Below are 10997 nucleotides of genomic sequence, written 5' to 3'. Positions count from 1 at the left end.
ATGGAATATATTCGGGTATCTGCTTCGAAGGCAATGCCTTCCTAGCATGACCCTCGAAAATGCTATGTCGTGTCTAGGTCGTCTATACATATAACTTTTTCTTGAAACTCATGCAACGTAACAATCAAACGCGCCCAGCGGATCCGTACTTGGTCTTTCCATAGGCACCACCCTTCTCCTTCCTCAACTCCAATGCCCGACGGTAAGGTGGTGCAGTGGGTGGCTGAATAGGATCCAGATTGACATAATCCGGAGGTAGGGTGTATGATGCATCAGAATCCCAAGCGGAAAGATCACCACAAGCAATGAACGACGGAATCCAACGGTTCTCAACGGAGAACTTGTTGGACAGTTTTTGGGGCTGGGGCTTGTCTTGTGATGTTGTAGTTTGAAGATGGCGGACTTCAAGAGAGTGATTGGGCGCAGGATTGCTAATTGCCTCGGGTTGTGCCACGGTATTTCGGGCTTGTGTGTCCTGGTCGATTTGCTCGCGGACTTCCACGCCCACGTTGCCATCTTCTGACACGGCTACTGGGGCGGCGGCGCCACCGAACAGCGGATTTTTCAATGCGGCCATACCGACCACCCCGCTGTCACTGACTGGTGGAATGAAGCCTTCGCAGACCACGAATGCCTCCAAGCTACTAGCGCGACTACTGCGCGGCTTTGCGACACTGACGCGCTCAAAGACGGTTCGCAGCTGTGCGTAGAGGAGGTCGACATCGCGACCGCGGAAAATCTTAGCGACGAATTTGCCGCCTGGTCGGAGAACGCCCATAGCAAGGTTTAGAGCTGCGTAGAGGAGTTGTGATTGAATATAAATGTCTAGGTCGTGTAGGCCTGTCACATCTGGGGCGCCGTCGGAGATGACCAGGTCGACAGGGTGAGGTTGTCTGATAGCCTCTGTGACTTGTGATGAAGAATCGGAGGGAGTGGAAGGTTGTTCGTATGCTTCTGGGTCCAGAGCACGCAAGAGTAGAGGAATCGTAGAGGGGTGTGTGATATCAGCTTTGAGGGTTGTGATACCTTCGAGCGGTGCCATGGGTTGCAGGTCGATGGATACAATCTTGACATTCTTCCGAGGCTTTAATTCAGAGCTTGAAGAAGGCTGATCATAGTCCATTTTATCATCATCGGCCGTCGTTGTCTCTGCGCCCTCCAAACCCTGTTGTTCTATGCGCTTTTTCTCGAGCCATGCCCGTCGCCCGAAGCTTTCGCCCTTGATCAAGACACGACTGAGTACTTGACTCCAACTTCCAGGTGCAGCGCACAAATCCACGACTCTCGTCACATTGTCCGGGTTCTCATGCTCGAATAGGTCGAATCGCTCGTCGATCTGGATAAGCTTGAAGGCGGAACGGGCGCGCCAATTTTGCTCCTTAGCAAGACGGTAGTAAGCATCGCGCTTGTCCTTTGATGATTTGCCCATCTTGAAAACAGGCTGGCCCGGCGCAATTGGAAATTATAGTCTTTCAAAGTGGGTTAATTTTGCGACCAACGTGGGGAACGAAAAGATAAGATTCCAAAGGCGGACTAAAATTTCTGCCGCTTTTTTTCTTTTCCCCGAAGGCAGCTTGAATCAGTTGTCAACTGGAACAAACTGTAATCCTTTGGAATTACTCAGTTCATAATGGGTCAAAAGAGAGCACGCGACCCCAAAGCCCAGGTAGCTGAGGCAAACAAACGCAAGAAGGCAGTTAAGTCTGACGCAACGTCAAGCGAGGAACATGGCTCCATTGCAGTTGAGGACCTCAACTGGAAAGAAGTTGCCATGCCAGATCGCATGGATGATGCAGAGGGATTCTTTGGACTAGAAGAAATTGAAGGTGTCGAGATCATAAAACAGGGCGATGGAGGTGTTCAGTTCAAGGTATGAGTGTACATGTTTTGATCAATCATGTTGACTAAACGCTAATTTATGGTTGCATGGGTAGGCCAAGTCTGGCAAGCCAGCAAAATCGATCCTCAAGCCCCCGTCTGAAGATGATGGAGAGGAATGGGGTGGTTTCAGTGATGAAGAATCGCCCAACAAGCCTTCTGCCGAGAAGACTCCCGCTAAAACCGAAGTGAAAGAAGATAAGAAGTCGAAGAAGGACAAGAAGAAGGAGCAAATCAAAGCCAAGAAAGAAGAGCAAAAGCCTAAAGAGCAGAAGACTAAGGAGTCCAAACTTGCGCAAGGCCAGAGCATCAAGGCCGGGCTTGGATTCGCGGCTCTCGATGATGTTGAAGAGGACGACGGTGTGGACGTGTCTGCTTGGGACGAGCTTAACCTTTCGCCTGAGATTTACACGGCTCTTTCAAAAATGAAGTTCACCTCCCCATCGGCCATTCAAAAAGCCAGTATTCCTGCCATTCTCGATGGGCACGATGTTGTTGGAAAGGCCTCCACAGGTTCCGGTAAAACTTTGGCATTCGGTATTCCGATTATCGAGCATTACTTGGACAAGAGAGGGAAACAGGAGGAACAGTCCGACAAGTCTGAAAAAAACAAGGCCCCGATTGCACTGATTCTCTCTCCTACTCGAGAGCTGGCGCATCAGCTTGGAAAGCATATTGGGGAGCTCATTGCGAATTCTCCCGACACCAACGCACGTGTCGCTCTTATTACCGGTGGTATGTCGATTCAGAAGCAGCAAAGACAACTTGCTTCGGCAGATATTGTGGTTGGAACCCCGGGCCGAGTGTGGGAGATTTTAAGCACAGGAACGGGGTTGATCCGCAAGATGCAGAAAATCCAGTTCCTGGTTGTCGACGAAGCGGACAGACTGCTGAGTGAAGGTCATTTCAAGGAAATGGAAGATATCCTAAATGCACTAGACAAAAAGCAAGCCGGAGATATTGCAGACATGGATCAGGAAGAAGAGGAAGAGGAGCCATCTCATAGGCAGACTCTTGTCTTTTCGGCCACATTCCACAAGGATCTTCAACAAAAGCTCGCGGGCAAGAGCCGCTGGTCAAACGGCGATATGTTGGACAACAAAGCGTCAATGGAGTACCTTCTCAAGAAATTAAACTTCCACGAAGAGAAGCCCAAGTTCGTAGATGTGAACCCAGAGTCACAGATGGCCGTCGGACTCAAGGAAGGAATTGTTGAATGCCCTGCTATGGAAAAGGTAAGGCACATTCTTTTTGAATCGCTCTAATACATATACTAACTTAAACGGTTAGGACCTTTATCTTTACTCAGTCCTTCTCTACTATCCCAAACACCGCACAATTGTGTTCACGAACTCCATCTCCGCTGTCCGCCGCATCACTCAGCTATTGCAAGTCCTTCAGCTTCCCGTGTTCGCACTTCACTCCAACATGGCCCAAAAAGCCCGACTCCGTTCCATTGAGCGTTTCTCATCGCCTACTGCCGACCCAAGCTCAATTCTTGTCGCCACCGACGTCGCCGCTCGTGGTTTAGATATTAAGGGCATTAACTCCGTCATCCACTACCACGTTCCCCGCACAGCAGATGCCTACGTTCACCGATCTGGTCGTACTGCTCGTGCCGGTGAGTCCGGAAAGAGCATTCTCATCTGTGCCCCTGACGAGGTTGTCGGCGTTGCCCGTCTCGCCGGCAAGATCCACGCCAAGAAGGCGCGGAAGGCCGATGACCCCGAGGGACCTAGCAAGAAGATCCCCCTCGAGTCTCTTGACATTGATCGCCGAGTGGTTGCTCGCCTCAAACCCCGCATGGGTCTTGCCAAGAAAATTACCGACTCCACCATTGCCAAAGAGAAGGTCAACACCGAGGACAACTGGCTTCGCTCTGCGGCCGAAGATCTCGGTGTTGAATATGACAGTGACGAGTTCGATCAGTCTAAGGGTAGAGGCCGTGGTCGTGGTGGTGGCCGCGAAAGACGTGATAAGGAGGCCAGCGAAACGACCAAGAGCGAGATGGCCGGGCTTCGTGCGGAGCTCAAACAACTCCTTTCTCAGCGAGTGAACATCGGTGTCAGCGAGAAGTATCTTACTGCCGGTCGCATTGACATCGATGCTCTTCTTCGTGGTGAGGGCAACGACGCGTTCCTTGGCCACCTTGACCCTCTGACATTCTAATTTTGAAACTGAAGCGTATGTAAAAAAAGCACATATTAGTTTATATCAAATGGATACTTGACTCATAAATCCTTCGCCGGACTTCTCCGATATGAGATAAGATACCAGACCAGAAGCTGATAAGTGACAAAGACTCCAATTTCTGAATAGGACTATGCCATATTCAATGGCCAATTTGGCCCCAAATGTAACTAGTTCGCTCAATATGCAGCGATTTACATAAGTGCATATATTCCCCCGCCTTGCTGGCTCGGAGTATTAAAACACCCTTTTCTTGCCTTTCCTGTCCTTCAGTCATTCTCTCCACCAACATGGATCCCCAAATTGAAGAGCTATTGGGCCTAGAAGCCGTTCGTACAAGAGCCCGTGTGGTCCTCAAATTCGCCGAAGAGGGTCGTTTGAATCATTTCAACTACCACCCTGAACGCATGGAAGATGCCACCGACTATGTACTTAAACTAATTCAGGTAGGGCTAGCGGTGAACAATTACATTTCCAAGTATCAAACAACTCACAATATCATAGCGCGACTTCGGTCCTGACAAGTATCATCTCATTCCACCCCATGGACGCTGGCAGCATTTTGAAGTCGGCGGGGTTCCCCGCATAGCCACTCTTCTGGCCGAATGGGATGAGGAAAAATGCGACACCACCGAAAAGACACGCAGATTGATAGATCTGTTCTTCGTCTCTGTTCTCTTGGATGCTGGCGCTGGAGACTTCTGGAAATTCAACGAGTCACAAAGCGGCCTGACGCTCAATCGAAGTGAAGGTATTGCAGTTGCGGCTTTGCACATGTTCTTGAACGGCGACTTTGCTGATCCAGACTCAGCGGTGAAACACACCGCCAACGGTAAGCGTTTGCTTTCAATCAAAGCGATAGCGATATTGGCTGACACTTCGTGTTAGGTGATGCATTGCGCAATATCAATGTAGAGATCTTATCCCGTGGACTGCAGGTCGACGATGGAAACCCCATGATCGGAGTACCGGCGCGTGCTGATATTCTCCGTAAGCTCGGCGAGTCCTTGGTGAATTTGAAAGATATCTTTGGTCCCTCTGGTCGTCCTGGTAATCTTGTTGGTAAGTTCATACCGTTCTTGAAGTCCACTTGACCCTAGACGTTCATATCAAAATAACTAAACAATTGCCACACATAGATTACCTCATCGCCAAATCCAATGACGGAAAGCTTGATTACAAGGATCTCTGGACTGTGCTGCAGCGCCTTCTGATCCCCATCTGGCCGTCCGATCGTACTCACGTTAACGGACAGCCCATCGGCGATGCATGGCCCCTGCGAGTGCTTGAGCAGCAGGCTGGATCGGAGTCGAAGCCCTACTCCAATATCCAACCGTTCCATAAGCTGACCCAATGGCTAGCGTATTCATTGATGGTGCCGTTCTCCCGTCTGCTTTCAGTCTCCTGGTCTAATACCGAGCTGGGCACTGGTCTTCCGGAATACCGCAATGGAGGAATGCTTGTCGATATGGGAGTTCTAGAATTGAAGCCCGAGGCATTGCAGCGAGGGTTGAGTCTTTCAGGTGGTAGCTTACCTTCTTTCGGTGCCGGCGATGACGAGATTGTGGAATGGCGAGCGATGACTGTTGCTCTTCTCGATGTGCTGCATACAAAGATTCTCTCCCGCTTGGATGGTGTTCAATTGTCCCTGCCTCAGGTGTTGGAGGCGGGTTCTTGGAAAGCGGGTCGTGAGCTTGCGGCGGCTAAGCGTCCGGAGACTAAGTGTAGTCCTATCTTAAACTTTGGCGATGGCACTTTGTTTTAGACGTTGTGCTGTCAGTGTTCAGTACCAAATTTATGAAGAGCCTTTTCAAATAGATATATCCAATGTATCGGCGCTCTTCCCGGCCTGAATACATTTTAAATTTAACAATATATGGACCAAGTTTCTTCGGTTTATATTGTAGACAAGTGTATCCATCTCCGCTTCAAGTCTGGTCTTGAATCATGATGTTGAGTCTTGCAGCCGTGATCATTAATCCGGTAGAGTAGAAGAACGTATGATGGAGCGGTCCAGTCGTACTGTCCTGAACTGCGTGCAGTGAGTCCGTGGCAGCCCCGTGTGCTGAAGCCACTTCTGATGCCCTATCAGCCGGACTCGGGATGACAGCCCTTTGTAACTCTTCATAGATGAGTCCAGGGTGGCTCAAGCTTCATGGTTCCGCATCGTATCGCTCTCGTATCGTATTGTCGTATTGTCGTATCGGCCGGCCTTCTCGAATCTGCTTCTCCGAAACACCTTTGATTTGGTCTCTTGACACGCCTGTTACCATAATATCAAATGGCGGAGGTAGATGTGAGTGATATTCAGCAATGATCATCTCAATGATTGATTCAAACAAGGAACGCTCAACACAAAAGGAAATATACTCAACACAGCCCACAACTCAGAAGAGCTGCGCCTGTCCGAAATGAAACCACAAACGACAGATGCCGCCGGTCCATTCTATACATTGTCAACCTCCCCCGGGGATACTCAAACAAGAAGCTTTCCCCCCTTCCCCCTCTTCCCCACACCCCTTTATCGTAGCATTCGTGCCCCACCACGCTTAAGGTCAGCCGTGGTGGGGCGTTGCAAGGTCGAGGAACGCCGATGAGGAAGCAGCCGCTCTCCTCACCAGCACCTAGATGACAAGAAGATGAGTCAGTGCTGAACTTGATATGACTCCGAAGTGAAACTGAGAGTGAACTGAAAGAGAACCGAAGCTGACTGAGATCTAGGAGAAAAGAGAATGTAAAGTGAAGACATACCTTGCATTTGAGTAAGCATCTGCTTGCCTACGCCTCCTCCAGAGCGGCGTCCTCGTCACCATCTCTGGCCTCATCGGCGATATCCTCCACCTCGGTCACGTGGGGGACGTCCTCCCGGTCAGAGTCAGACCCTTCGGCCGGCTGGTCGGTCTGCCACCCGATAATCTCATCCAGCTCGGCCTCCAGGCGCTCATAGTAACCGGGAGAAAAGGGGCGTGCCGGCCCATCCTCCTCTCGCACCTCCCACTCCCACCCCAACTCATCAAGGCCACCAGCGAAATCCCCAAGGGCTTGGCCGAAGAGGATATCCTCATCCTCTTCCTCCCCCTCCCCGAGGAAGTCAGGGTCGTGGGTGGGGATTTCCGGGGCGGTGATCTCGTCATCGTCGGGGGGTAGTTGGAGGGGGTCGAAGCTGTCAGGGCGAGCGACACGCCACCTGGCGCCCACTACGGGACCGAGGGGATTGTTGACGACCTTGGGGGTGACGGCCCAGGCAGGTCGGAAAAGGATGATGCTCTGGGGGACGTTGTCCACCCCAGAAGCACCAGAGTTGTTGATCTGGGAGGGGTTTCCTCCACCAGATGAGAGAGGGTTGGTGGTGGTCTGGGGGACGTTGCCCGCGCCAGAACCGGCAGAGTTGCTGGTGGTGATGGTGATGGTGGTGGTGGCAGTGTCCCCACCAGAAGAGAGCCCGCCACAAGAGAGGTGAATCTGAGTCATCTTGAGATCAGATGAATCAATTGATTTGAAAGCTAATAGAAGAAGCAGATGGTATCAAGGTTTGATGATGATGATACTTTTGCGAGATGCAGAAGAAGAGACGACAAGAGTAAGGTATCGTTCGTGTTATGAGAACTCAACATGTATGCGTTGTTTACCCCCAACGCGGAAGGTCCCTTCCCCGACATGCTCCAACAACCATACTACCATGCCATGATACGATCTATGATCCTCTTCAATTGCGGTATGTTGAAGTATGATCCTATATTGATATAGATCTATGGAGTCTTGGCATTCTCGGCATACCGAACTATATTCCTTGGCACCTCGGTCCGATCATCGGCTGTTCCAAGGCTTTGAGCCCCACTGTTTGGGTCCCAGGAGAGAAAAATCGGCTCTAAAAAAACAGGACCAATCCAGACGGTGGCGGGTCTCTTCTTTAAATTGCAGGTCAGTCCTCTTTTTTCGTCATTGCAAAAGTGCAAGTGTGGTATACATCATATATCACCTAGCCCTAGTTTAGACTACGGAGATCGACAAACTCAAAAACCCGACCGAGTAATCAGGGCCGATTCTGCAGTACAAAGTATGTACCCCGGTCGGCAATTGAAGCCCCTCTAACATGCATGACCAGGGTCAATACCGGATTCATACATACTTCCAGAATGTCAAACATTGCACAAACAGCGCGTCGGCTCTTCCGATCGCAAAACCTTTCAGCATTCAGGCCATACTCGCCCGTAGTGCCTATTGCACGTCTTCACCAGCAAGGCCCAACACGGTCGGCAGTTGTTCACGACCAAGCACTCCCCAGCCAGACAGAAACACCCGCATTCATTTCTCAGACCCAATCACAATCACCACACCATGAATCAACAACCCTTGACACAATTGTTTCCCAAATCCCTCTCGTTCAAACTCTCCGCGAAACCCACAGCACCTACAAGGAAACACGTCCCCATCTCGCAATCCCACCCCCCATCAGACAACACCACTTCGTGGGCGGAAGCTTGAGCGGTCCAGGAAAGCTCGCATTTGCACCGTACATGTGGCTATCTGCCGGCAAGTCCGGGTCTCAAGCCGAAAGTAACGACCAAGCTAGCAGCGTTGTCTCAGTATTCCACATCGGCCAGGATCTATGTGGTCATCCTGGCTTTGTCCACGGTGGTCTCCTCACTGTTCTCTTTGATGAGGTGTTTGCGCGCTGCGTGTCTGCGGCTTTCCCCAGCGGGCTGGGTATGACAGCCAATCTTAACGTGGATTTCCGGAAGCCGGCTCTCCCTGATCGGATGTATGTTCTGCGCACAAAAACGACTAAGGTTGAGGGTAGGAAGGCTTGGGTTGAGGGTCAGATGACTTATCTTCCTTTGACCTTGCCACTGTCTGTGGACTCGCATAGCATCGTTTCTGATGCTAATTTACTGCGGGAGGATAGTGAAGGTGCAGTGATGGTAGCTGAGGCTAAGGCTTTGTTCATTGAGCCTAAATTTGCAGACGTGAGTCATCCTTTTGTTCTATTTACTATTTACATGAAGCGTGGCTAACAGTTTTTGCAGTCTATGGTTTCGATCTATTCGAACTAGAGTGTGTTGTGAAAAGTCGATATATCCCCCCATTGTACATAGTTATAGAGTTATAGAGCTATAGATTTAGAATCATAGATTGCAATAGACTATTAGAACGTTCTCAATTTTCATAAAATTGTCCAGATATTCGAAGCATTTACTAGAATGTTTTCCCTCAAGGTTCACAGTCTGTATCTCATCCATCCATACATGGAGTACTTCGCATTCACATCAGGGTCCGCAATTTCTAACAAAATGTCTTTTATACAGCCATATTTGCCAAGTCGAATCCGCGACTCAACAAGCGCGCCTTTTTCTTTACTTTCTGGCAAGGGGAAATCAAGGGTCCAAGTGAGCCTATGGATAGCCAAGCTTTTAATACATCTCGCTCGCCAATGCTATCCATATGGACAGAAATGAAAACATCGATATCCTCAATGATGCAAGATCTGTGCAGGGTATGTTGAAACCAAGTAAAACCAAGTAATAGGAGTGTGTACTTAAGGTAAGAGAAATGAACATGAAGGGCCGGGAATGAAAGACGCTTTAGGGCATGGAGTATGCCTATGGATAATCACCTTCAGGACAATGTTTGAGGCTATTAGTCTCGATGCTTGACAAAATCAAACACAATCCTCCCACACATGTATTCCCCCTTCGTCGTCATAACCACCACCCGACGAGAGAAGTATCTCTCACCCCCAAACATCTCAAATCCCCAAATCTACAGTAATCAGCTTCTGATACCAATGGCAATATAAAACCAACCCAGATCCACTCACTTGCTCAGCCGTCCATCCAGACTTATCATTCCTCTCAAATGTATGTACCCAAAGCCCACCCTCGGCCATCGAATCCTCAACAATAAACCCTCCAGATTTCCTCCCATCCGCCTCGACCTCACCTCGCAGGTATTTCTCTATCTCTCGATTGGCATTAGCCGTCTTAAGCTCAAATCCAGGCCTAGCAATTCCATCTGTGTCAGTGACACCATGAACCAATTCACTCTGAGCGTGGACCTGGCCGAAGAAGTAATCCTCGTGGTCTGATATTTTCCAATCTAACACGCGCTCTTCTTTGGTTTCGGCTAGACCTGCTGTGGCTGTTTGGAGGAAGTCGATGTTTGTTGATGGTTGGGTTGTCTCAGAGGGTGTTTCGTATTGGGTGACTTGGATGTATATTGTTGCGAATTTGAATGCTTTGCGGAGTAACCATGGTACTTTTTGCTATAGACAGTATAAATCTTAGCTTGGGGATTTGCAATAGGAATAGGAGGGATCGTTCGGACTAGTTTTAGAACAGGGTCTGCTTCGCTAGATAGATCTTTGTTCTGTAGATAGCAATGTGATTAGGAATATGCTACTTTCGAAGGGAGATGGTAGAATTACCAGGACCCAGTGACCGTTGAGATTTTCAATGGTAATCACTTGAGGAGCGGCCATAGTGTAGGGATGGTTTTATTTTTAAAAGGCAAAGTGATGTAAATGGATTTCGAAATTTGGGGACTTCGGAAGGAGAGAAACGCAGTGTGTTTAATGGGGCAATTGGCTCTACGTGAACAGCGTTTGTGCTACAGTACGTTTGTACAAATGGTACCTCCGTACCCGACGTTGCAGCCATACAAACTTATGAAGCCTACAGCAAAACCAAACTTGAGGGAAAAGTGATCATTGCTATCTAATACCACTATCGAAGGAACCCCCGCCATGACGCCTTTCGACCCAGATGGCATATGAAGAAGAAAAAGACAAGAACAGCGAAACAGCCCGTCCGAAGACTTGGGATTGGAGGGACAAAGCAGAAACAGGTCGCGCGTCGTCACATCGTGAAGGATTTCTCGTCCTGGTTGAGAAAGACGGAAGCTAGCAAGATAAGAGGGGGAGAGGAGATAGT

The 10997-nt window shown here is 49.5% G+C and overlaps 7 protein-coding genes across 7 annotated transcripts; 4 read left to right on the top strand and 3 right to left on the bottom strand.

Annotated features, from left to right (window-relative positions):
• Positions 1-124: 124 nt before the first annotated feature.
• Positions 125-1429, bottom strand: N7500_006218 (tRNA methyltransferase TRM7; the record flags this gene model as incomplete). Its single annotated transcript, XM_056677362.1, has 1 exon — positions 125-1429. The coding sequence occupies one exon, from the start codon at positions 1427-1429 to the stop codon at positions 125-127; it is 1305 nt and encodes a 434-aa protein (XP_056532362.1).
• A 201-nt stretch (positions 1430-1630) lies between these two features.
• Positions 1631-4047, top strand: mak5 (ATP-dependent RNA helicase MAK5; the record flags this gene model as incomplete). The annotated part of the gene is made up of 3 exons (XM_056677361.1): positions 1631-1870; positions 1935-3113; positions 3169-4047. 3 exons carry the CDS (start codon positions 1631-1633, stop codon positions 4045-4047), a joined length of 2298 nt encoding a protein of 765 aa, XP_056532361.1.
• Positions 4048-4358: 311 nt separating this feature from the next.
• N7500_006216 (URC4/urg3 family protein) lies at positions 4359-5833 on the top strand (the record flags this gene model as incomplete). The annotated part of the gene is made up of 4 exons (XM_056677360.1): positions 4359-4514; positions 4573-4900; positions 4957-5130; positions 5208-5833. The coding sequence occupies 4 exons, from the start codon at positions 4359-4361 to the stop codon at positions 5831-5833; spliced, it is 1284 nt and encodes a 427-aa protein (XP_056532360.1).
• Positions 5834-6846: 1013 nt separating this feature from the next.
• Positions 6847-7539, bottom strand: N7500_006215 (uncharacterized protein; the record flags this gene model as incomplete). Its single annotated transcript, XM_056677359.1, has 1 exon — positions 6847-7539. One exon carries the CDS (start codon positions 7537-7539, stop codon positions 6847-6849), a length of 693 nt encoding a protein of 230 aa, XP_056532359.1.
• Positions 7540-7680: 141 nt separating this feature from the next.
• N7500_006214 (uncharacterized protein) lies at positions 7681-7940 on the top strand (the record flags this gene model as incomplete). Its single annotated transcript, XM_056677358.1, has 2 exons — positions 7681-7783; positions 7816-7940. The coding sequence occupies 2 exons, from the start codon at positions 7681-7683 to the stop codon at positions 7938-7940; spliced, it is 228 nt and encodes a 75-aa protein (XP_056532358.1).
• Positions 7941-8204: 264 nt separating this feature from the next.
• Positions 8205-9122, top strand: N7500_006213 (PaaI family thioesterase; the record flags this gene model as incomplete). Its single annotated transcript, XM_056677357.1, has 2 exons — positions 8205-9035; positions 9096-9122. The coding sequence occupies 2 exons, from the start codon at positions 8205-8207 to the stop codon at positions 9120-9122; spliced, it is 858 nt and encodes a 285-aa protein (XP_056532357.1).
• Positions 9123-9705: 583 nt separating this feature from the next.
• N7500_006212 (uncharacterized protein) lies at positions 9706-10546 on the bottom strand (the record flags this gene model as incomplete). The annotated part of the gene is made up of 4 exons (XM_056677356.1): positions 9706-9828; positions 9887-10330; positions 10393-10434; positions 10493-10546. The coding sequence occupies 4 exons, from the start codon at positions 10544-10546 to the stop codon at positions 9706-9708; spliced, it is 663 nt and encodes a 220-aa protein (XP_056532356.1).
• Between the last annotated feature and the right edge of the window lie 451 nt (positions 10547-10997).

This window comes from Penicillium coprophilum (assembly GCF_028826855.1).
Source record: "Penicillium coprophilum strain IBT 35676 chromosome Unknown utg000004l_segment0_segment0, whole genome shotgun sequence".
NCBI lineage: Eukaryota > Fungi > Ascomycota > Eurotiomycetes > Eurotiales > Aspergillaceae > Penicillium > Penicillium coprophilum.
Note: the sequence above shows the minus strand (reverse complement) of the source record. Positions and strands in the feature narration are given on the sequence as shown.